Below are 25,200 nucleotides of genomic sequence, written 5' to 3'. Positions count from 1 at the left end.
AAGAAAACAAGCAAAGCAGAAAATGCTTTTTAAAATGGAAATAGGAAAATTGTATTTGCTTTTAACAACCTGGTATGACTTAACATTCAACAATGAGAGAAGTACTGTTATATTCAGCTATAGTCTGCCCTTAGCTCATCACCCCTCCTTGTATTTATATTCCATTTATAGCTCAGAGAGTAAATTTAAGTCTTTTTTCTCTCCCTTACCACAACATTAAAGAATAAGCCCTTAATCATGATGTAACAAAAACTGTCTCTGCTCCTATTCAACAAGATTTGTTTTCAACCTGTAAAATTCCCTGATCAGTGTTCATTACCAATTTACTAGCTTCAAATGCATGCAGTAAAAGTCATACAAATTCTTCTATTACTAATTTTATTGCAGGATATTAGTGAATTTAAAGTCTCACAGAATTACTCCTATAATTACTATGCCAATTACACATCTGGACATGGATTATTTTTGCAAGGAATAAAAATGGGGTGCATTGACAGAGGTCAGAACTGTCTGTATCCTCTCTGTTTTAAAAGTCATCTTTTCATATGAATTCAAAAAAGAAAAGAAAATGCTGCCACTGCGTTGCAGACAATGTGTTTCCTTCTTGCACCCTCCCCAGTTAGGCTACTGTAACCTAAGGCACACAACCCATTTACATGGGTGGAAACAGTCCTTAAGAAGTTATTGTCAGGATCACTTCAATTCTTGGCACCACTTTTATATCTAAACCAAATTTATACCAACATTCTTATTATTTGCTTGTAGTTAAAAAAAGTATTTTCTTCACTGCAGGATACATATTGCTATAAGCAATTGCTATAAGCAATTTTTACATGCTGGATTGGCAGAGAGTATGACTTATTTCCCTGCTGCACTCAGAACTGCTGCTGCAAGCCTGAACAATCTCATGGGGCTATAATACCTAATAAATGTAACTGTATTAACCTAAAGTGCATCAAAGACCTACATTTGAAAATAAAAACATTATGGCGTTGTGCAGTAAAACTGAGACATGCCTCCCAGCTAAAAAGATGAGCGACAATGTTCAGCTTTTCCAGATATTGTATCAAAAGGAGTACCAACACAAGCACGCTTACTGTCTGCATTTTGGGAGCACAAGCTCGGCTGACTTTACAGAGAAGCTTCTGCACCTCACGGTAGCTCTGTCCTGTCACTTTCATTAGCTCCAAGAGGGAAAGACATAAAAAGTCCTGAAAGAGAACAGAGCAATTCAGAGAGCTCAACCTAGAAATCCAAGCTGGGGACTAAACTGATGCAATCTGTCCAAAATTAGTGCATATTCCACAGGTTTAGCAACTCTCCCTTCAGATACTTTTACACATTGCTAAGGTCCCCTCTCAGCCGTCTCTTCTGGAGGCTGAACAGGCCCAGCTCCCTCAGCCTTTCCCTGTAGAAGAGATGATTCAATCCCCTCATCATCTTCAAAGCTCTTCACTGGACCAGCTCCAGGAGCTCCATCTCTGTCCTGAAGGGCCCAGAACTGGACACAGCCCTCCAGGTGAGGCTCTCCAGGGCTGAGCAGAGGGGCAGGATCCCCTCCCTTGACCTGCTGGCCATGCTCTCCCTAATGCAGCCCAGGATCCCATGGTCCTTCTCGCCCACCAGGACACTGCTGGCTCAGGGACAGTTTGCTGTCCACCAGGACCCCCAGTCCTTCTCCACACAGCTGCTTCTGCAACTTCCCTGCCTCCACAGGGACAGTAAGTACATAAAAGTTTAAATGTTTTAGTTAGGCATTCATGATTTTAAAGCTTTATTTTTACAAGGCAGCAGGCCAGATTGAGTCTGAAATGCTCCCTACTTTGTAAAAAGTTCCCAGTTTAATTAAACTGCCAAAAAGTGAACACAACATGCATTAAAACAACACAGTCACGCACAAACAAACAAACAAACCAACCCAAAGAAAACCACCAACTTACAAAAAAACAAACCCACTCCCAAAAAAACTGCCACCAATCCACAAAAGACCAACCCCTCACAAACAAAATAACTCTTTCACCTGACAGGTGGTGATCTGATAGCGACTCAGCCTTTCACACATTTCCTGAGACAGCTGTGCTCTTCTTAGTTTCTTAGCAGCCATGCTTCCCAACCTACAGGGCAGACAGAAAAATGTTTGAAAGATGATTTGAGTGTGATTGTGTGGACAATTCCACTAACTCCCTGCTAAAGAACACATGATGTAATGTGATATAAATTTCCCATATAAGTCTGTGTCACACTAAATTATATTACAAGTCTGAATACAGTTTTTAAATTACATCTCATATTTGACCGTGTATGAGAATATTCCAGTAAGAACAGCAATGTCTACAGTCATGAGCTGAACAAGAACTCCTCATGCTGTATGGCACTGGCAAGAAAGAACAAACTTTGGATACGAATTGTAGAGCAATCTCAGTAAGCATTCAACCCTAGAACATACACTGCTGGAATACAACACCCAGTTTTGGTGTGCCAGTAACATTGAATTCTACTGCACAAAATGCAGTCCCGCCCAGTACAATCCAAAGCACACACATACATATGACTGGCCATGTCGCTGTTTCACATGTATTATTTAGGCAACATTCCCAGTATTAATTCATACAGACATTCGGGCAAAACAAAGGTTTTTATAACGTAAAACAAAGTAACGTAAGAGCAAATACCGCAAATTTTTGCCATAACACAAAACTGCTACAACTTTGCAGATGCACAGGCCTCCACATCTTTACAAGGTGGAAACTTTATTGCCCCATATACAAAATTCTCCTTAAACAGGAAGGACTCCCAGAGTTCCAGGTTCTCTCCGCTGCATCAGCGAGGATGCGCCTGCAGCCGGAGACCCAGCCCGGCCCCTCGGACCCGGCAGCGACAACCGCGGGCACCACAGAGCCCGCTCCCGCCGCAAACCAGCCTCACCCCGCGCCTGGGGGCGTCCCGCAGCAAAGCCGCCCCAGCCCGGGGCTCTCAGCCGAGCCGAACCGAACCAAGCCGAGCCGGGCCGAGCCGGGCCAGCGCCGCTACGGGAGCGGACCCACGCCCCCGGCAACTTTTCAAAGGCCCCCGCGGCGAGGGCCAGGGGGCGGGGCCGCCGGGCAAGGCCTGCGCTTGCCATTGGCTGCGCGCGAGGCATGCCGGGAGCGGTAGTTCCCGGGAGGGCGCGCCTGTGATGGCGGGGGGTTGTGTCCCTCTGCCCCCGCTTAGGCAGGAGGCAGCTGAGCTCTCCTTTGCGGAGACTGAGGGCATAGGGGGCTGTTCGGTGTTCCTTCTGCCCGTGAACGCGAGCGGCCCTCCGGAGACGGGAGCCTTGCACGGCGCTCTTGTACTGTAATGTAGGAATTCCTTCCGTCATCTACACAAAAGTGTCTACGGAACCCGAGAGCCTGCAGCATGGAGCGTGCCATGCACGGAGTCACTTGTTAGTAAAGAATATTGGAATGACATCCTTGTCTTCATAGTTAGGGCTCACAGACACCTGGTCTGCCACCAGTTGTGAGAGAAATGCCCCATGATGTGAATCATGGAATCAATTCGGTTGGAAAGGAGCTCTGGGGTCATGGAGTCCAACCTGTGACGGAACACCCCCTTGTCACAGCCTGGCTCTGAGTGCCACATCCAGTTTTTCCTTAAACAACTGCAGGGACAGTGACTCCACCACCTCCCTGGGCAGCCCATTCCAATGCCCAATCACTCTTCCGGTGAAGAATTTCCTCCTAACATCCAACCTAAACCTGTCCTCTATGTCCTCATATCCTGTTGGTTACCTGGGAGAGGAGGGCACACCCCACCTGGCTACAGCCTCTTTTCAGGTAGCTGTGGAGAGTGATAAGGCCCCAGCCTCCCTTTTTGCCAGGCTAAACAACCCCAGCTCCCTCAGCTGCTCCTCATTGAACTCAAGAACCTTCACCAGCTTTGTTGCTCTTCTCTGGACACCCTCCCATACTTCCTGAATTGAGGGGTTCAGAACTGAAGCCAGTTCTCAAGATGTGGTTTCACCAATGCCAAATACTGGAGAAAAATAATTTCCCTATTCCTGCTGGTCACACTGTTCCAAATATAGGGAATTTCTGAATGTAACAGGGAGAAGCAGTCATCAAACGTGACTGGCATGAATGTCCATGGGGTGTGCTTTCCAACTCACTCTAGCTTATACTAGAAAGTATTTAACTTAGTACTATAAGTTATCTACATAATCCTTACAGTACTAAAAAATAACCCAACTGAAGAAAAAATGGACCAAACTACCTTTTGAGAAACTGAGCACTAAGTGAGAAATTGAGCACTGGGAACTTCATGGCTGGGCTTTTGTCTATTCTGAAAAACAAATGCCACTGCAAAGCTGCAAAGTACAGAACACTTCAGCCACTCTTCCAAAAGAGTGAACAGCAGAAGTAGCAAGAAGCTATCTCAAAATGCCCAACAACCAGAGTGTCAAAAAAGGTCAGGGAATTCCCGTTTCTTTCCTACCTTGAAGGGAGCTTGCATGCTCAGAGAAGTCCAGAGGATTTAAGAAGCTGGGCAGGGAGTAAGCAGCCCATACAAAAGCACCTCAGAGCTGTAGTGAAAAGGTACCTGAAGAGGGAGAGACGGCATGGAGGAAGAGCTCCTCCTAGTGTAGTTGGCCTTTAAAAGTTGACTTGAAAACTGTGAATCACATTTGAGAAAAGGTGTCTAAAGAAAGGGAAAAGATGTCTGTGGCTGCAGTTTAGTTTCAATGTAAAAAGAAGGACATGACCATAGTATAACTTGTCATGAACTACAGTTTCCTCCTCAGCACAGGGATAGCAGAAGCCCTACCTTCCCAGCAGAGGAAAGGGGAGCATTGCCTTGATGATTTTCTTTCCTCCCACAAACACATCAGGGCTTTCCCTTCACCTGCAGGCCAACAGGCTTCCTCTTCACTTTCTACACAAACAAAATACCTTTATTATACCAGAGAACTGTTTTGGAACATTGAGCAAGGGAAGAAAATCTTACCAGCCAAGTACTTTAGAAACTTTGTGAGCAAAATCAATATAGCCAGGTGCCTCTCCTGCAAGTTCTTTGAATCTTATTTCTCAGAAGTGTCATGACTGTTCCCCAGTCTGCTTCTCAGATATGCAGATACACCTTTAAACCGGCTGTCAAATAATTGTGCATCATCTTCCCCATGTAACTTAAGGGAGAGAACATTCAGAGGATAACCCTAGATGTGTTCACATATGCTTAGTCACCGTCAATGTTCTCCAGCAGCACCACAGCAGGCACATCACAGCTTCCATTTGTGTGACTAGGACAGTAATCACTGGGGAATCAGGACACTCTGCAAACTGCTCTGCTCTGTGACCTTGCTCAAGCTCCTTGACAACAGGGTGTCTGCTTTCCATCTTGGCTTTAGTTTTGCCCATTTAGTCTGCAAACAGAGGAAGCAGTGCCAGTCCAATAGACTCATGTGTCGGGCATGATACAGCAGAGAACTGTGCTAGTCTAAGCCTTTCGCTGCTTCTGGAACTGAAAATAAGAAAGGATAAATAAAGCTAAGAGATGATTACTTTATAAGAACTGAGTTTCATATTAACATAAGAAGGTCATCTAAACTGGCAACACTGGAGGAAGAGTCACAGAAGGGCAGAAGTATAACAGCAACAACAAACGAGATCTCAGAGAATCAAAAGGATCTAACGTCAAGCACACCAATTAAAATTAAAAAGGAAATGGTGATTAGCTGTCTAAGGGGCAAGCAGAAAGGGATAGAGTCTGATTTGAAGGACACATGATGAAATACTTATCAGTTCTTACCCAAATAAATACTCAGTAGTTAATAATTCTGCAAGTCCCTAGAATTTAAAAGATAATGGTAAAATGTTTCCTTTCTGGAACAGATTCCACAGAAAAGTTTCTTCCTCAAACCCAAGACAGTCTTTTGTGAGCATTTTCAGATAATAGTTTGCATTCTGGGACATTTCAGATGATTCATATAATTGCTAACACAATGTCAGCTCACTGATACTGACTACAATCCTCAGGTTTATTACTATTTTCCAACTATGAATTCTTTCCTTAAAATTAGCAGTGTTCCCCTGCTCCTGTGAAAATGTGTCCCCAAAGGAGTCTGCTCCAGCAGAATACAGCAACAGTTCTGACTCACAAGGGTAATCCAGATATTCAGAGCAATTCCCCACCTTATGCTTGCCGACTAGTGTCTAATTAGTCTAACATATTCTTATTCCTTGGGGTTACCTACTTGATGCCTACCACACTCTTTAATAGAAAGAAATGACCTGTGAGCTCTGGAGACTGCAAAACACTTATAGAACAGCACATGCTTTCCTGGGATTAAGGTCCCAAGAGGTTGCTCAATAACAGCACACAAAGGAACCTCCAATGAATTATTCTGTCTGTGTCTGTCTCCCCAAAGGAGCTGGAGATTTATTTCCAATCCTTTGAGGTTTCCCTATCTCAAAAAATAAAAGAAATTAGAAAGATCTCATAAGGAGGCCTGACCCTGGTTGAAAACACTGTATTTTTCATGCTGTCCACACCAGCACAGCTTTAGCAAAGCTACTTCAACTTGAGATTTTGCCAGATGCATCTGCTGCAGGGTTGGGCTGGGGGAAAGGAAGCTGCCATTCTGTTTTTTTCTAGAAGCTGGTCAGCACTGTTTCCATTGGCTATAATAAATTAAGAACAACAGAGCGGTGAAAAAGTAACCCATCTTTTCATTTTGTGTTATTCTTCCCACTGTGTGCCAGTCATCTGAACCATCTGTGGACCAGATAAATGCTTCTCCCCAAGCAATTAACCTTTTTCCTCCTGCCTAGGAAGGATTAAACCCAACTGATAATGAATCCTCCTCAGGTATTAGTACAGATCTGTCTGACCACACACCTTTACACCCAGTAAAAAGATTTTTTTTCCTCAGGATAGGCAGAAGGCATCTCTCTGTTTTCTGCCTATTCACCCATGCTGCTGTGAATCCAGAATTATCCATAACCTCCAAAACTATTTCAGAAATATTCAATAGCAATGTTTGCAGTGTAGCTCCATTTTTTTGAAAGGGAGCATCTGTACCTCCTACCCTTTTTACAAAAAAGCAGACTGGCCACATTCACTGCTATTGCAGAAGAAGGGCAGCCCCACCTGCATGTTACAGCTTTGAAAAACTCATCTGCATTTGCTTTTTGCCCAAACTACAACAAACAAATTGAGAGACTTCAGGGATTATTCCACTTTTAGCCTGTACTCATCTAAGAAGATTACCCACCAAGATCAGCTTCCTACTTCATTTAGCTTTTTCTGGTTAAAGGGACAGGAGGAGTCATTCAAGTCTTTGGAGTTTTTATATTCCCTGTTAAGTTTCTGTTAGATGAGAAGGCCATAAACTGATACAACAGCACCATAATAGTCTATGTGAAGTTGCTGTTAGAGAGCAGATCTTTGCCTGTACATGCTGAACCAAATTTACCCTACATAAAACAAACCTGACATCCTCCTGCCTTTCAGCACCCTGTGCCTTACCAGCACCCCTTTTTTCCTGCCTTGTCCTGACCTTCTGCTTACTGAAGTTGCTGTGGTTGTCCCAGTAGTGATGTCTGCATTCACCAGGCCTTGCCACTCTCAATACAGATTTTCCTGCAGTTTTTCCTGAGATGGTAAGATAGACAAAGAAGTGACAAATTTCACAGCAGGTGTTCCTCGCGCAAGCAGGGGCCTTTAGGAGCATTGTGACCCTTCACAGCATCCAGCCTCTATTGAGAAGCTGCAATTAGACTAGAAAAATCAAAGCAGTGATTTTTCACAGTGACCAGTAGTGAAAGTGCACTGTGTATCCCTTGTCATCACACTCAGAGTCAGACACCATGAAATTAGCATGATGGTGCCTGGTTTTAGCAATTAGGGTAGGACATCTGTTGCTTTCAGGTACAGCCCTCGCTCCATCTGTAGAGTTCTTCAGTGGAGAAAAGAGACAACAGGAATCAGTGGACTTGACTGAGAGATGAGCTTTTTTGCTTAGACACCAGGAGAGAAGAATAGATCTCAGACACTCATCTCTGTGCAGTTGTCAGAAATGGGGGAAAATAAGTCTTCACTTTGTGATGTTACAGATTGATTGCTCTGATAACCCAGCAGCTGATGTCAACCCAGTAGCTCTTATTTCAAACAACAAACACACAAACCAGAAAGCAAACAAAGCCTGGAACATATCATTCCTTTAATTGTTTTGGTCTGGGGCCTTTGGCTTTTGCATGGTTTTCATTCTACTTATTTTTAAAGCAATGAATGAGATCCCTATGGCTGGAACTACAAAGGAAACTGCTCCAGACATCCTCACCATTCTCCCCTAGAAGATGCTTTTGAAGTGTTTCCAAAGGTAGCCAAGTGGCCTGGAAGGCAGAACACACCACCAATCCTGGGCAGAGAAAGCAGAAGAATGTCTCTACTGCCACAGTATTTGCGCTTGACAGTTTTCTGCCTGCTTGTGAAAGAATGAGACATCTTCACACTTTGCAATTGGATGTTACTCATGCTCACACACACCTACAAGGAACTCAGCAGTCTCAAACGAGATCAAAACAGAGATCCAGTGTCCTGTGTCTTAGCAGTGTTGGAGAACAGATGGAAGACATCTCTTAGTGGATAATTACAGAAGATTTAACCACAGAGGAAAGAAGAGATCAGGTTAATTCTGTAGTGATTATTTTTTTACCTTGAAGCATGGCATTTCAATAATTTATGCAAATATCACCCCAGTACTCCAACACCGCGAATTCAATTACTATGGAGACTAGCCAGGCAAGCATGTTTGTCACTCAGTGTTTGGGTACAATGCTATAGCTGAGATCACATCATCCTAACCCTGCACTGACTGCCCAGGACAAATTGATTTTTCAGAGCCATAGCTATTTTTTAAATAAATCACTGGAGCAAATTGTATTAAATTAACTATGCAGGAAATTAAGCCTATACTTAATTGAAGTAAAATAGGACATTTGTACAGCAAGAAGCTGAATGCATGATTAGCTGTTTTACTGAGCCTGGGTCCTATTAATTGTCTAATACCTGAACTTCTGTTTTAGTAGTCTTCAGGATAGAGGCTTATGAATCTGCATGAAGCATCAGAGTCCAATCCAGTTCAGACACTGAAGGAATACTATCCTGGACCTCAGTTTCACACCAAAGAGGGAATGGGTATGAAATGAGAGCACTCTCAGCCTTGCAAAATAAAATGCACCATAAGGAAAGGTGCCACTGAGCTGACAGAAGATGGAGACATCCTGCATTCATCACTGACTTTCATCAGCTGTGCTGTCATGACATCAGTAGGGACAGGTGTATCCTGGGCTGTGTGACCCAACAGCCATATGGTACCAAAATGCAAGTGGCTGTGGTTCAGCTTCCACTGGGAGCTGTGTGTTTCCCTGACCTCGCAGTGGGAACTCGCCAAGTCAGTGGGAACTCGCCAACAAAGGCCAAATGATTTTTTAAAGCCTCTGATTTGAGCTGGCTTCATTTTAGGGCTTTCAGCATGAAATACCTTCCTCCCCAGGGGTGTACAGCTGACATACTTCTAACTGGAGCCATCTGAAGAGAATCAGAAGAGAAATGTCCCAGAGTGGTAAAACTTGAGTCACTTTAAATCTATAGTCGCTTTTCAAATATCTCGGCTTGAATGATAAGATCAGGAATATAGACAAGTCATCACAGCTGGGGAATAGGAAGATGAGCAAGATGACTTGTTTGTCTTAACTCTTAGTGTTATGTTTAAAATATTTCAGTTTTTAAATATATCACGTGACTTCCTTCTTACATTGGTGAGGATTCAGAATGAGGTCAGTGAAGTGAATAAAGTTACAGTAAATCAGGCTAAGAACAGAAGCAGAGGTTTGGTATTAAAAACATGGACCATAAACACAGTTTTGATTGTTTCTTTCTCTTTGGCTTTAATCTCACTGGGACAAAAAGAAGCCGGAAGGATGAATGAATGTCAGATGTGAAGAAAATCTTTCAACCTTTCAATTTCCAATTATAAACCAGGACTAGAATAGTAAAAAGCAGCAGAGGTCAGAAATGAGATAGAGTGGGAAAAAAAGCAGCATTCACCCTCTTATTCCAGAGATAATGGTTTCAATCTGCTGTGTATGAAAAGAGACACTGGGAGAGAAAATCCAGAAAGAGCAGAATGTTTTACAGGGTGAGAGAAGGATACTTTTAATTGTACTAGACCTATGCATGGTTTGCTGTGAGGTTTTATAGCTGTAATTCTGCCATCCTACGCCACAGTCTTTTACCTAAACCACAGAGAGAGTTCCCAGGCCCTGCTTTGCCATCTGGGAAGAGTCAGAAGATGAAGAACAATTCTGGAGCCATCCAGAAACCAAGACTCCTGTGTCCATCCCAGCATACCCGAGAAGGGCAGATGTTTGGTTTCTGTTAGATTAAACTTTTGGCTGGAGATTAAGCTTTGCTGTGGGTTAGCTGCTGATCCTTACTGGATAGTTTGCCTTTCTATCTGCCAAAAATGCCTAGAGTAACACACTGGCTTTTTTCGTGTTCTCTGTCAACAATTGAAATAAACACATAATATCAAAAACTATGTATTTTAAATGAAAAAAAAATAGGTCAGTATGGACAGGAATTCTCACAGTCTTTCCTCCCCACTGCTAATTCTCTCTGCTTACAAGAGCCTCCATTCCTCCTTCTGCCTGTTCAAAACTTGAAGAAAAAAGGAAATTGCTACACCAATTCAGCCACAAAAGTGTGGATATTGAGAGAATCCAAGAAGAGCAAGACTTTCATACTCCAAGGTGGGAAGACTGATGACTTGGTAAAATGAAATTTATTATCTACATTCCACCTCAGATATGCTTCCTGACATTTATAATTTCTTGCACCATTAACCTCTGTGCATGAGGGTAGGGGGAACATAGTGGGGCAGTTCATGTTTTTAGGCCAGCAGCACTGCAAAGCCACACTGATGCCCTATACGGCTCTGCAGGTTTTGGAGGGCACTTGCTAAAACCAGTTCCTTTCTCTTTTCCTTTCTCTGCCGATTTCAGTACTTGAGGTAAATCTTGGTTTCCTTGGTTAATGTCCTTTCTTTATTAAAACATGGACATTTGAAGCAGCTTTGTCTGAGGCAGCCTGTCTGAGGCAGGATTTAGTAATAAGTGAGGTCCATGTTGCCTTTGGTTTTTATCCAGTACTAATGATTTCCCCATTCAGTAAGCATAAAACATTCCCTCTTTGATTTAGTAGCATTTTACACAGAGCCTGCAAGCATGAGATACAGAATAACAAAGAAATTAGTCCAGACTAAGGACACTACTTTTTCCTTTTTTTCAGGAACCAGCTGTAGGCAGGCCCATGTCTGTGCTGGTTCATGCTTTTGTCTTGCAAGCAACTGGGCTGCACAGGCACTCCTTGTTGGGAGTGTCCAGCTCCAGCACCTGCCAGAACCTGCCTAAGTACCACCTGCCTGTGCTGGGCCAGGCTGGTCCCAGACACTACTGAGCACCCTGGCTATGATCTTGCACCCTGGAGTGCCTGTATCTTCAATTGAGTTGTACTGACACTTACAAATATTTCAGAACTGGATTTTAGAGGGGCAGGTGTCAAGGTTTGGATTGCTAAATCTCATGTCAGTTCTTACTCTAGTAGGGCTTCCTCAGTCTTAATCCTTCCATGTACAAAGCAGATAAATTAACAGTCATGCAGGATTGGGAGTAGGAGGAGGGAGCTTCTTTGTAAAACCTCATTAAAACATCTCTGTCTTCTCAGTGTGTACAGTGAGAACCCCATGAGGGCTTTCATTGCATCTTTGGACATAATTGTCTCCCATGCATGGTCTTCTGAGCCGGCCACTAATGATTTCCTTGGCCAAGATATCTGCATTTCAAAAACACCATACTGTGACAAAGTGCCCGTTTTTGCCCGCCTTTACAGAAGCAGACAGTTTTCCCACACAGAAATAATCTTTTAACAGTTCAATGAGTAACTGCTGCTCCTCTGCTCAGGCTCAGCCCCAATACTTGGTCTGCAAGGTGGAGCAGCAATGGGGATATTTGATCAATGCTATTGTTATAGTAAAAGCTGTCCCTGACAGAGCTGTAGGTAAAATATCTCTTGGGAGCAGCATTTCCTGCTGACTCCATATAGAAGGTTTGGCAGAATGCCCTGTGCTTTTCAGCTATTTTTTGCTGGTAAAAGAAAAATCCTTCTGCAGGGCTGTAGAGCCAGCCCCCTAAAGCCCTTGACCCTGACTGTGTAATCTCCCTGGAGACTCAATGCACATGAAGAAACATAATCTTCTTGAAGCATCTGCTGTCTGTATTGTGTTAAACTATGACCGGGATGCAACTGTCAAATCTCCAGCTCACTCCTTGCAGAATCCTTTACAGGGCAATAAAAAAAGCAATCTCTCTTTATTGCTTTAAGGAGGGGTATTTTATTTTGGCTGCAACCTGAGAGGTTTCTGTATCCAGCAGACATTTCACATGCTTTGTGTTCCAGGGAGGTAACAGCACACAACAGATGGGAAACGGAGCGGTTTCGCGAGGTCACGGTCACGGCATCACGTGCAAATCCTCTGCCCACTGGGACCTCGTGGCGCATGAGCTGTGCTGGGGAAGCCGGGAAGAGCTTTCCTGCTTGCCCAGTGACAATTGGCAAGGAGGCCTGGGACGACAGTCCTGGCAAATGGATCAGTCTGACAGATCAGCTTTCCTGCTGGGCCTGAAAGGGAAGGAAAAATGTTTCTTTTCATAGAAGACACAGAGAAAAGGAGTGTCTCCTGTTTTTTAGATTTCTTTATATATTTTTCTGAGCCAGTTGAGGACTTGGTCTCTGCTCTGAAGACATAGATGTAGGGAGCAGAAAAAGAGTGCTTTAAATATAGAACTAACAAGGAAAGAACAATCAATATGGCTTGCCAATGATACTCAGATCTGCTCTTGTTTCAGTTTGCTGTATTTTTATTCGACACTGTAAACTTATCTCCTTGACATCTGCCCTGCCCTTGCTCTCAGTCTCGGTCTTCCCTTCCCCCACTTCTCCCTTTAATGCTGGTGTCCTCATTTCCCCTTTTGTACATATGACCCTTTCACTATGCAGGGATTAGTATCTCACTCATAAATATGTGAAATAGATACACAGCTGATTTAATTTGCTGGGTTTTCCAGGGCTAGCGAGACAGACTGGCATGAGGAGAAGGGTATTTTCTAGCAGGTCAGCTGAAGAAAACATCTTGGGTGCAGGATGACTGATGTGAAACACCAGCACCAGTCCAGGAGGGAGACCTCAGGGCCCAGGGAGAAGGTAGTAAAACATAAAGGCTAGGCAAATATGGAAGAGCAGAAGACAAAATCAAAGATGTCTCTGCTTCTCCCATTTGTTATGTATCTTCCAGGGAGAAAAGTGGGGGACATGAGAAGAAAAATGGGGCCAGAAATCCACCCTGATTGCAGTGGTTAGAGTTGTTGGTAACTCATTCAGGAAGAGATGCCAGAGGAGCCAAGAATAATGCTGGTCTAGTGAGATGGTGGCAAGCTAGGAGGAGGCAGAGGTCTGGGACATGGGGAGGAGATGGCAGTAAAAGCTGTGTAACTGGATGGGGGTGCCCAGACTGGGGACACAGCTAATCTGAACAGGGATTCCTGATCTGAACAGCGATTCCTGAGGAGGGGGAGAGTGGCTGTGAGCAGGTGATAACAAAGAGCTGGAGATAACAATGATGTGAAGCCCCAGCCAAGAAAAAACTGTCAAGTGGCAAGGATTAAGTCACCAGATACAAAACAGTAAATAGAGATGAACACTATAGCCCTAACAGGCAATAAGACCTTGCCAGGAGGCAGCTAGTGAGGCAGAGAGGAAGGACAGGATGGGCAATGGAAGATAAAGCAGAGAAATAAGGTTTAATGAACCATGACAGCAGTCAAGGCCAGGCTTGCTGCTGGCTTTGCCAGCAGCCATAAGGTTGCAGGCAGCCTTGCTGTAACACCACAAGCTTCATGCTGGGTGCATGCCCAGAGGTCAGTGGCCAGGACAACTGCAGCCTGTGCTGTTGTTTGGAGATGTTTGTGTACTTTCAGCAGTCATGCAGCAAAAAGCCCTACCATAAGCAAACTGCTGGGAGCCATGCTGCCCTTACTGCAAGATCAAAGGACAGCTGTGCTTTGTCATCACACTTGTCAACCAAAGTATCATTATCATTACCAAGCTAACTCCAATCAGGCCCTGCTGAAGAGCCAGTTTACCATCATTAAAAAGCTGTTTTGCTAGAGAATGCCAGCATCTGGCTAAGGTGGACACCTATGTGTCACCTGAAGAGTAGTTGCACTGAAGCTTCTAGTGTGCCACAAGCCATGCTCCACTCTGGTGTTGCTGGCATGCTCAAATCTTTATCAGGGATTTGCCTTCCTGGATGGAAATCCGCTTTCCTGGATGGAAAGGGTCAACAGAGGTACCTCTTGGACATTTTGGTTAAGCCCTTTCATTGCTGGAACAGAGCTGGGATGTTTACTCTTATCCTTGAAAATTTCAAGGAACTTTTTTTAATGCCCACCCTCTCTGATAACTTAGCACTTACAGATCCAGTTAGGGACATGCTTACATCAATGTGACAACAAAAGCACAAGGCCTGGCCTGGACAATTTGCAATGTGACTGAGACTGGAAGAGAGCAGACAGATCCAGTAGCCAAAAGATGGAGCTGCAGAAGAACAGGATGTCTAGGATCAACATTGCAGCTGGGTGGGAGTAGTTTTAGTTGATGCCTTAGCTGAGAAACAGAAGTGGATGGGATAGGTTTGACTCAGCAGGACCCACAGTGCTCTCCTGAGCAATAGTAGAGTGCATACAGACTAGAAGCCAAACCCTACCAAAGGAACTAGAAGGTCCCCAAGTGATAACTTTTTATAAAGATGATAGTATGGTATATAAAGAGGATAGTATGGTATGTTTGCCTTAATCTGATTGAAACGCCGTATGTTAAACATGTTTGAAAAACCTAGGCCTAACTTCCCTCTCTGAGCTGACTGCTCATCAATTTGGTCTTTCATCCACTGATACGTGTAACTGAGGCCATACCAAAGCACACAGACATGCAGCTTGCAAGGTTAAGAACATCCAGCTTAGATCTTAACCTTCTTCATATGTATGTGGGCTTTATTGTGGATATTCTCTGGATTTCATCTGCTCAAGAAAGTGGCAGTGAGTGGGCAGCAAAATGGGGGATGGCTCTTCTTTGCTGGTAGAAGCTACAATGCATGTATGCCATCAGCTATGTTTGTGCATCTAAACACACTCACTATATGTACACACATCCATATGAAGGATGAGGTGAAATTATTAATTAGTCTACATTCAGTGAAACTCACAGAGATTTGGTTAATACCAGAGAAGCTTTTTGCTGAATTTAGCCATGAAAACCTATTGTGTACCATTTTGAGGAAGGTAGAGCAAAGACACCAAACAGTAATTTCATACTTCCTGCTGTACTTGTGCCTGAAGGCAAGTGTGTAAAACGTTTTCTGCTTTTCAAAGCACTGACAACTGCAGCTGTTGGGGGCTTCAATGGAAGGTACAGCTCATGAGCAAATATTTAACACAGTATTTTTGTTCAACTGCCCTGGTTCAGCAGGGGTAGGGGAGCTTGGGTACCTCTCACTGCAGCACAGGTTTACAGTGGAGATAAAGCATGGAAAAGGATGGGATACCCCAAAGGAGCTGCTGGAGAAAGAGAAGCAGTAGAAAGAGCTGTGGTATCAGATGAGTGGTCTGACAACAGAAACAGCATCACAGATAAGCTCTGCAGTAACTGCAACATGAGCTGATAGAGCAGATGGTCACCTCAGTTTAGCCTTTAACATAGCTTGTTGCCCCTAGCAATATTTACCCAAAAGTACTCTACTGATGGAGATGGGATTATGTAGCAGACAGAGGGAATCAGTCCTATTTTATACAAGATATTGGGCTGTCTATCAGCTCTGACAGTCCCTTCATGTGCTGGCTTTCACTTGACAGGGCAATGTCATGATATGCACAACCATTTCTGGGACAGTTTCACATGGTGGAAAACCAGGTAGCACTTCCCCAGTTTCCCAACTTTTTCAGAATATTATTACCTCACTCCACAAATCTGGAAACTTGATTAAGAGGTAGTGTTAAACTCCCTTTTCACTTTCTGAAATGACCTTTTGGGAACTGTCAGGACAGTTTTCATCAGCTCTTGATCAGTGCTATTTGGGCTTAATTCTGAACCACTTCAGTAATTCTTCAGAAGCAAGAATTATTTCATTAGTTTGTGAAAAGCACTTCAAAGATTCTTCAGTGAAATGTGAAAATACTTTTATTCTCATTCTCAAAATACTAAGGTAAAGAACCACACTGAAATAGCAATATAGAAATGTTGCAAAGGTGATTAACATTTGCAACATTTTTCACTGGAAAGTGTTCCATATTTGAAAGGTCAGACATCTTTAAGCATATGCATATCTCACCTATTTAATGAATATTGTCTCAACTACACGTTTATGTATTTTTATTAAAGAGAAAATTGCTTGTACTTCCTCCTCTTTCTTCTGCATTATAGCATTAAAGCAGGATCACATGCCAAACAACAGTATAAACAAACAGCATCACCAGATACTTAAGGGCCTTTAGCTCCTAAATTGACTAAAGCATAAATACAAACTGACGTCAAACATTTGGGATTACCATTTTAAAATTGCTATTTTCTGAGGAACGAATGAAGGCCATTCATATCAGAAAATTCAGTGCTTACAGTAGGAGGAGTGAGCTGCCCAGACTCCAGAGTAAGGAGTCAAAGAAATGGTCTGCATCTCTTAGAATAAAAACTACCAATTTGCTTTAGACCTATGAGAATTGCCAGATACAGAGAATATAAAGAGATTCTTTCAACCTAACTGTTGAAGATTTGGGAGTGTCACCATCAGTCCTTGCTCTGTCACCATTATCAGCAGTGTTTTTATCACCCCCCCTACTCATCACAGTCCTTGTACGATGGAAGCCCATCCTGGCTGCGGACTGGAGCTGCACAGCACACCCCATGCAATGCAGAGTGCAGTTGTGTGATGATACTCACCTGCTCCAGAGCTGTAAAAAGTCACCTTCCACATTTGGTCTTCAGGGTCTTAATTAAACAGCTGAAATCTTAAACACGTAAGAGCACAAATAAGATAAGCAGCAGTGGTGAAGCTTATATAGGATCTCTTTCTCCCTCTTAAGCATGGAATTAAGAGTACATTTTATAAGGCAAAATGAATTCTTGAGTGGGTGTTGCTACTATTTCAGGTCCTGAAGTGGTATAGCCAAATGGCAGCACACTGTGAGTGTGTCTATTCTGCTTCTCAACATGATTAACTCAGCAGGATGGAGAACAGCACTACATGCCTCTTAAGACCTATATTGGCTTAATGAGCATTAGCTTGCACATCCCAAGGTGGCATATTTTTCCACAAAGTTGTAAGCTGGGAATCACCTAGAGAGAAAGAGGACTGGAGATTTTGAACACTCCTAGTTCAGAATAAGTCAAGCAATCATATACTTTGGGGCAAGCAAACATTTGTGTTTGCACAAGTAGGGAAGATTGCAGTGGGCAAGCACAACTTTATATTTGAAGATGTGTTGCCTTTGAACACAAACTAACCAGTGCATCCCCAGCACCTTTTCCTTCCACATCTGTGCTGGTTGCCCAGGGGCCAAAAGTAGAGCAGGTTCTGGGGGCACTGCCTGATCTGAAACTTACCCTCTTGTTCACAAAGGTTTGACCCGTGGTCAGACCCTTGATGGAGCAAAGCCTTGCCATCCTGGAAGACAATAAGCTACTACACATGGTACAAATTCACTATGAGGTCTATGGAAGGCTTGCTTATGTTGAGCCTGAAGTTCAGAGGCCTACAGCTCTTAAAATCAAAGTTGTTGTTCCCACTCGGAGACAGACCTGTGTTAGCATAAAACCTTGAGTGGTACCAAGGCCCCCAAGCAGCTGCAGAGCTTGCTCCATTCTCTGGGACAGAAGGTGGAAGGAAGGGAATGTCTCTTCCTCAGCAGCTCAGGACACTCCAGGAGGAGTAAGAGAAGACAGGTTCAAAGGGAGGCCATTTTCCAAACAAGCACAATGCTCATCTGTTCTCACCAGCTCTGTGACCCAAAGTGGTCTTTAGGTGCCAAAGCAGCTGGGTAAGGTGACACACATTACTAAGAGCTCCTGGTTTGGTAAGAGGCCACATAAGAAGAAAAATTTCCTTCTACAACAGGGCATGGACAGAGGGATTTGGTAGCTGCCAGTGTGCAGGAAGGAAGGAGAAAAGAGTATTCTCCCCCTCAGGTGGTTCAGCTGCACTTTGCAGGCAGAAGTGGAGGAAAAGAGGTCAGGTCTGCAAGCCTCCCCTCGAATACAGGGCAGATTGCATGTATTCAGGGCCTCAGATAAATTAAAATAGAAAAACATTTGGTTTCAGTTCACATCTTGGTTGTGGTTCATGTTTTATTTACAGAAAGGGCAGAAGTTTCCATGAGTGAAGAAATCCCCTTTCTTTCTCTGCAGGTTTTAGAAAACCAGTCAGCAGCAGAGCTATGCTAAACTCAGGACTTCCTGAGTCACCTGCTTCCTAATTCTCAAAGCAGCTAAAGCCTTGCAGTCTTTTTTTACCTTTTATAGTCACAGGACTACTCAAGCAAAATCTTGATTGGATTATTCTGCTTTAATTACAAAACGCACTCTGACCAAAGGCACAATAGTACCTGGTACGTATGTACACATTTCTCTCAATTATAACACAAAATACCAAAATGCCATCTGGTCCTGTTGTAGATCAAACATTCCCCTCTGGCAAAATCTTTGGAGTATGAACAGATACCACAGTAATGCTTGAACTGCCTCTTGTGTGATGGACACCAGACTCTGTATTTATTTATCACACACTTTGAGATCCTTTAGGGTGGACTGTACATGAGACAAGTAAGAGAGAGATGCAAAACTGGAACATTGGGGAGTCCATATCCCACCACCCCCTGGAAAAGAAAGGCAGAGATCAGGGTCACTTTCTCGTTGCTGCAGTTAGGACAAGGTAGATAAATCACAAGGTTTTTTTTATTGCTGGTGAACTCAAAACAGGCAACTTTAATCTACTGAGGAAGATACACATACAAACAAATGTTAGGCCTTGTGCGTTTTTTCTTCTTCTTAATGTAAATGTCTCTTCAACTTCAGTCCAGCTCCCAAGCTCTCACTGAGCTGCCACTGAGATCCTGGTAACGCGCTCTGGGCAGTTCTGCAAGATGTTATAAGAAGCATCACATGTATTAAAAAGGGAGATTTTGCAGAAAAGACAAAGCTTTGACAGCAGCCACGTTGCTCAGAAAGGAGAAGTCTGGCTATTCCTGCTGCATTAGGTATGTGGTATTATACATAATTAAATTATTTAAGAATTTGCCAGGTCCTTTTCTGTTTCTGGTGTGCAAGCTGCAAGTAAAGTGCACTTCTGGGTATAAATTACCACTCTATGAAGATGCAGTAGCTGGGTGGTACACGTCAGACACCAGTGGAAAGCAGACTACAACGGCTGTTTCAATGACACAGGCAGTAAGAACAATGCCCTAAGGTACTAGATGCTGCTGGGAAACCCTTCCATATTTTGAGCAGGTAAATATTACATCACTCAGCAAAATACAAATAAAATGTCATTTATACGGGACCTTCTTAAGTACAGACAGTAACAGACACAACTGCTATTGCACACCAGGTTAGCTCTGCAGACAGCCAGTCCTCCACACCATACTGCCAACTCTTTTTAACCTTTCCAAAGAGTTTTGTAACAGCTAAGGAGAAAGCAGGGATCCTAAGGATCTTTCTATAAAGCTGAGGGTTTGACATGATGTGGGGGTGATGTAGGAGGCAGCACAACACCACATTTAAGCTATGCTGTGAGAGGACAACCCAGCTTTAGACACTGCATTTGGTGATCATGACATAACCAGGGCCAAAATGGTGTGATCCCAACTCTCATCTGCATCTTGCAATTCTTGTTCTGCTCCAGTAGAGCTCATCTACATTATCCCCCACACAAAACTCCTTTTTTTCCCTCCATGTACAGTTTCAGGTGACTATTTTGTCCAGGTCTGTACTCCCAAGACCAACAAGGCAGATAAACTACATACTGTTCCTCTGATTTCATAACACTGGCATCACAGCATCAAAAGAACTATCTGTTCAGTGTTTGTTCTCTTTTAATTTAATGAACTATAAAAAGGGAACTCTAAATACCCACCTAAGTATTCTCAGTGATTTGGGATACGTTGCATATCCAGGGCATATTCGATTAACTCCTTGCCATCACAGTTTTCATGTGTCCATTGCCAGCAATGAATGCCATATGAAAAGGGGAAGGGAAGGAATAAAATAATTGCTCTCTGTGTAATAACAAAGAAGGTATAACACTGCCCTGTAACAGCAGAACCAAGAAACAATTCTACTCACAGGGCCAGCAGTGTTTTTCCTCTCAGGAATGGCTGCAACAGGGCAAGAACAGGTTTATAGCTAAGCACCCCCTACCAGAAACAAGGGACATACATTGAAATGGCCCAACTATTTCCAAGAGTGGAATCCTACAACAGATTTGCATTTCAAGACAAATTATCCCTGGTACAGCTCTGCTGACTGTGATGGAAGAACAAAATAAAATTAATATGGCCTTACTTATGGGACAACTCTGGCAAACCTTCCCCATAAATCAGTTCAGGAGTGAGACATCGGACAGCTGGAAGCTCTCTGTTTCTTGCTAACTTCAAAGGCCAAGACTTGACAGAGGGAATTCCAAACTTGTGGCTGCCACTATCAAACACCTTTCCTGCACCATAGGTGTCCTTGTTGTCTATAAGTGCTCCCAACAGGTTAAATTTCAAACTGTCCTTGGTGCAGGTAGGTCTACAGTGAAGCCACAGCAGTCCCTCCTACTCCACCTCTATACTGCTGCTCTCACACCCTAACTCAAAGCCTCATTCAGGCAGAGCATGAAGAAGTGCAGGCTTTTCAGAGACAGGTGTTTTGTTTTTTGTTGTTTTTGTTGTTGTTTGCCAGTGCTGAAGGAACATGGCAGTCAGTGTCAGAGGACCAAATCCTGGGATAGTCACATGGAAATTTTGACCTTCAAATACAATGAGCTGCAGCCAGACTAAGTCATCGACATCACCAGAAACAGAGGAATCCCTGGAAAGGAAGGCTGAAAAGTCTTGTGGGCTATATAGTCTCTACAAGGTTTGCATGGCTGAGATGGGAGCTGGAATCTGCAGCAAGATCTGCTTTGGGGGGACAAAGGAGATGGGAAGACTTGCATTATTTCTTGCGCCTTTGCCAATATTCAGATAGCACAGATTATGGTAAAATTCACTTGGCAAAAAAGGCCTTTTTTTAGAAAAAAAAAGGAAGAAAAAAAAAGAAGGAAGAAAAAAAAAAGATAATATTTCTGTTGAGTATCAGAAGTATCAGAACTGAGATTTCAAAAAGTACAATATCCATATAAGTTCAGCAAGATGTCCAGCACCAGATTATTTCATGGTGCAACAAAGAACCTGGGGAGAGGCCAGTGGGACCTGGTGAGGGGAACACCATCTACCTCCCCAGCAGACTGCCAGTCTTAGGTACTTCTCAACAGCAAATGGATTTTGCTTGTTCCTGCAGCATCTCAGGTCCCACGGGAGGTATTGGTTGCAAGCAAGCACCTGAATATTGCCTAATGGAGTAAGCCAATCACTAACTCAGCTGGCGTGTCCATGCCCATCCACTGATTAGGTGGGGTTTTTTAGGATGCATTTCCACCGTAGCATTTCTTTTTTCTTCTTTCTCCGCTTTAAAGTGTAAGCAAAAGGACTGCTTTCATCAGTAATAAGTTAAAATCAGAAACGACCTAACTAACAAGTAACTGATATTGGTCCTTGGAGCCCAAAGAGTAAAATCCATAGAAAATCTATTGGTTCCAATTTTTCTGGTATATCCCATGCATACCCCCATTAGAAAAATGGGGTTATGAATCTTATACAGCAAGGAGCAGTACCTCAGAGCCAGAGCTGGCTGTCAGTGGTAGAGATCTGGGCTCTTTCAGATTGCTAAGTATGGCTCTAAGCGGCTGCTCAATCTGTCTTCACGTGGCCATTGGCCAAGGCAACAGGCGTGGTGGGGGCCCCAGGCTCGGCAGTCTCATCAAATCGTAAGCGCAGGGTGTTTCTGATCACCAGCTGCTCCATGATGAAAGAAGCACAAAACCATGGGATGGCATACTCCAGGGTAATCAGGCCCATGAAGTCAAAATCAAACTGGGAATAGTCCCATGGGCAGGCATTGAACTGGCGCAGGATGAGGCCAGTGGTGAACTCCCAGAGGTATGTCCACAGTGTGTAAATGAAGCAGCGCACTAAAATGTTACACTTGTCTTTGAGATACAGATACATCTTCTCCACAATGAGGATGGAGGTGCCATAGATGAAGAGTGCCCACACACTGGTAACACCGGGGAACTTCCAGTTGAAGTTGACCACAAACTCCCAGGCAGCAGTGAACATCACCTCACAGAAATAGCCGTGGATGGCATAGAGGTACCATCGTGAGAAAGCGGTCAGAGGTTCTGCCGCAGCCATTCTTCTGCACTCACCCCAGCAGCACTCTGAAAGGAAGAGGGAAAGAGAGGGAGAGAGGAGTCAACGAGGATGTCACAAGTCCTTGTCCCCCAGATGGCAGCACACAAACTTGTAACAATGTATAAATCTGAGAAAGAAGTGACTCTCATTTTCACCACAGCAGATTTTAAGTCCTGGGGAAAAGTGGCACCTTACAGGGCTCCATGACTCAGGATGGGCCTGAACAACATACACTGCTCTGCCCGAAAAATGGGACACCGCTGGTATTACACTGGTGATAAGGAGGGAGTTGATAAGTACAAGGGCTTTGCCAGGAGCAAGGTTGCCAAAGAATTTACTGGTTGCAGGTCAGCAGAAAAATATAGTCATCCCACAAGGAGTACATATCGCCTGTTTACTCTTTTCAATAAACAGCACTATACCTTACTTTTCTGATTCTACTGTGGAATAGATTAATTGAACACAGCATTCTAACACTGGGCCTTTCCAGCTGTTGTCTTCAGTCTCGATACTGAAAATGTTTGCTGTAGTCTAAAACTGAGCTTTGATGGGAGCTACAGCAAGGGAACTGGAGGAGAAAATTCAAAGATTTTACACTTAAAGACACCATACCTTACACTCATTCTCCAGCTGAACTTTTATTCTGCCTGTTGAAGAACTCATCCATATTATGGCTAGCATTTGTCAAATAATTTTCTTATGGTGTCAGACTTCCTGATACCAAGTCAAAAAGTACAAAAGATCCACTGAAATCCATTCAGATTTGGTTCAGGACAGCAAAGCACAAAGGAGGAGAATAAAAAGGAACAGCTGAGCCTAGAGAGGGGTAGTTACTCATGATCAATAGGAATTGAGAACAAACTCTAATTGTCTATAAAGAAAGAAATTGGTGAAGTTTTTGAAAAGGCATAATTTTCTTATCACTGAGTTGTTTCATCACAATTAGCTTTTACACTTTCTGTAGAGATTCACAAGTCTGCCATGCTACAGTCAATTACATGAAGTGATTATAAGCATAATTTTACTGAAGCCTTGCAGATTTAAACCACAGGATGAATTTGACCTTTTTCCTTCTTAGAAACTTACTCTTTCAAGTTGAGTTTCTCTGGACTCTTTACCAAGCACTATTTAACTTGCTCTGCAATTGTCAGTTCTGTGGCACAACGTACTAGGGAAAGGACCACACTAACTTGATGTACAGTCACTCCATGCCATCTGGAACGAGGCTGCCCTGCCCTGTAAACACAGTGCCTCTCTGAACAAAGTATTAGCAAACAACTGACATTCTGATATGAGATAAGAGAAACTTCTATAAGGAAAAACAGAACTATAATAACAAACATGAAGAAGATATGGAGAGGGGAATATTGAAAGTGAAAAGGACAGAGCTGTATCCATGATCCGTTCACACCTCTCTTGACCAGACACACAAACAACCAAAGCCTTGACAGTTCATATGATTTGGTCATTTTCTAATGGCAGAATCCATTTTACACAGGACACTGAGCCATCATTACATGCTACAGAGAAAGGTCAACAGCACATAGTGAGCTTGTAGGTGAAAGAATAAAGAATCACTAGAGATTGCCTCATGTCTCTTAACAATTCAATCCCAAGAAACTCTGCAAGACAGCAGAGGAGGTGGCATATGAGAAATATGCAGGAAGTGTATATCCACACAATCCATAAGAAACTGATGCATAAGGGCACTGCAAATCAAGGAGAGTTTGTCAATGTAATGTTACTTGGTTAGCCGGCCGACACAGTTGATAAGCTTAGGACTCTGAATCCTCATATCATTACTCCATTCTGACATCATTACAAGAACAAGTCAAAAATCAGAGGTACAGAAGTCATGGAAAGCAGTAAGAAGGTGTCATGATTAAAACTCAGCTAGCAACTAAGTACCAGACAGCCACTTGCTCACTGCTCTCCAGTGGGATAGGAAGAAGAACCGGGAGGGGGAGTAAAACTCATGAGTTAAGGTGAGTTTAATAATTGAAACAAAGTAAAATGTAATAATAATGTAATTAGCTCAGTAATTAGCTCAGGTTAGAGCATGATGCTAATAATGCCAGCATTGGATCCCTGTATGGGCCATTCACTTAAGAGCTGGATCCTTGTGGGTCCCTTCCACCTCAGAATATTCTGTAATATGCAATGTCATTTTCCAGAGAAGAAAACTGTTGTAAAGATTTTACTAAGTTGCCAGGGGATTGTTGCTCTCTCTTCTGAGCCTAACCTCCTTCTTACAATATGCTTGCAAGAGTCCTCATAGACTTCCTGCTGATTAGGAGCAAGGAAGACAGGGCAGATGCCAATCTGTGGTAGCCCAAGCATAACTGGTTCCACTGTCCTAGGCACTAAGCAAACCCACAAATCACAGCTCCTCCTGTAAAATATTTCATCCAAAATATAACAAAAAGGACATAGTAAGACATAAAGGGAATGGAGGATACATTTAGGGGGGCTATCACAAGCCACAGCACATCACTGCACAAGCTGGGGACTGTACAATTTAATGGTTACAACTCACATGAGCATTTACAGAACAATTAAAACTGCA

The 25,200-nt window shown here is 43.3% G+C and overlaps 2 protein-coding genes across 15 annotated transcripts in view; both read right to left on the bottom strand.

Annotated features, from left to right (window-relative positions):
- Positions 1 to 25,200, bottom strand: part of RAD51B (RAD51 paralog B) — a 403,112-nt gene that overhangs the window by 362,711 nt on the left and 15,201 nt on the right. For 6 of the 7 annotated variants that reach the window (XR_012580812.1, XM_074542842.1, XM_014268656.3 and 3 more), the window contains exons 2-3: positions 2,021 to 2,114; positions 1,098 to 1,211 (exon numbers count right to left, since the gene is read on the bottom strand). Coding sequence is in view for 6 of the 7 variants with exons in the window: in XM_074542842.1 (XP_074398943.1) it covers positions 1,098 to 1,211; positions 2,021 to 2,104 (198 nt within the window). In the remaining variant the exon portion in view is untranslated. Of the gene's footprint in view, positions 1 to 1,097; positions 1,212 to 2,020; positions 2,115 to 2,925; positions 3,092 to 25,200 lie in introns of those variants that run through there. The other variant, XM_026793445.2, reaches the window with a different exon arrangement.
- Positions 19,078 to 25,200, bottom strand: part of TMEM229B (transmembrane protein 229B) — a 34,087-nt gene continuing 27,964 nt past the window's right edge. For all 8 annotated transcript variants that reach the window (XM_074542850.1, XM_074542849.1, XM_026793463.2 and 5 more), the window contains one exon: positions 19,078 to 22,660. In XM_074542850.1, the coding sequence (XP_074398951.1) occupies positions 22,131 to 22,634 (504 nt within the window). In that variant the 5' untranslated portion in view covers positions 22,635 to 22,660 and the 3' untranslated portion in view covers positions 19,078 to 22,130. The remainder of the gene's footprint in view (positions 22,661 to 25,200) is intronic.

The sequence above is a fragment of the Zonotrichia albicollis genome, chromosome 6 (genome assembly GCF_047830755.1).
Source record: "Zonotrichia albicollis isolate bZonAlb1 chromosome 6, bZonAlb1.hap1, whole genome shotgun sequence".
Classification (NCBI taxonomy): domain Eukaryota; kingdom Metazoa; phylum Chordata; class Aves; order Passeriformes; family Passerellidae; genus Zonotrichia; species Zonotrichia albicollis.
Note: the sequence above shows the minus strand (reverse complement) of the source record. Positions and strands in the feature narration are given on the sequence as shown.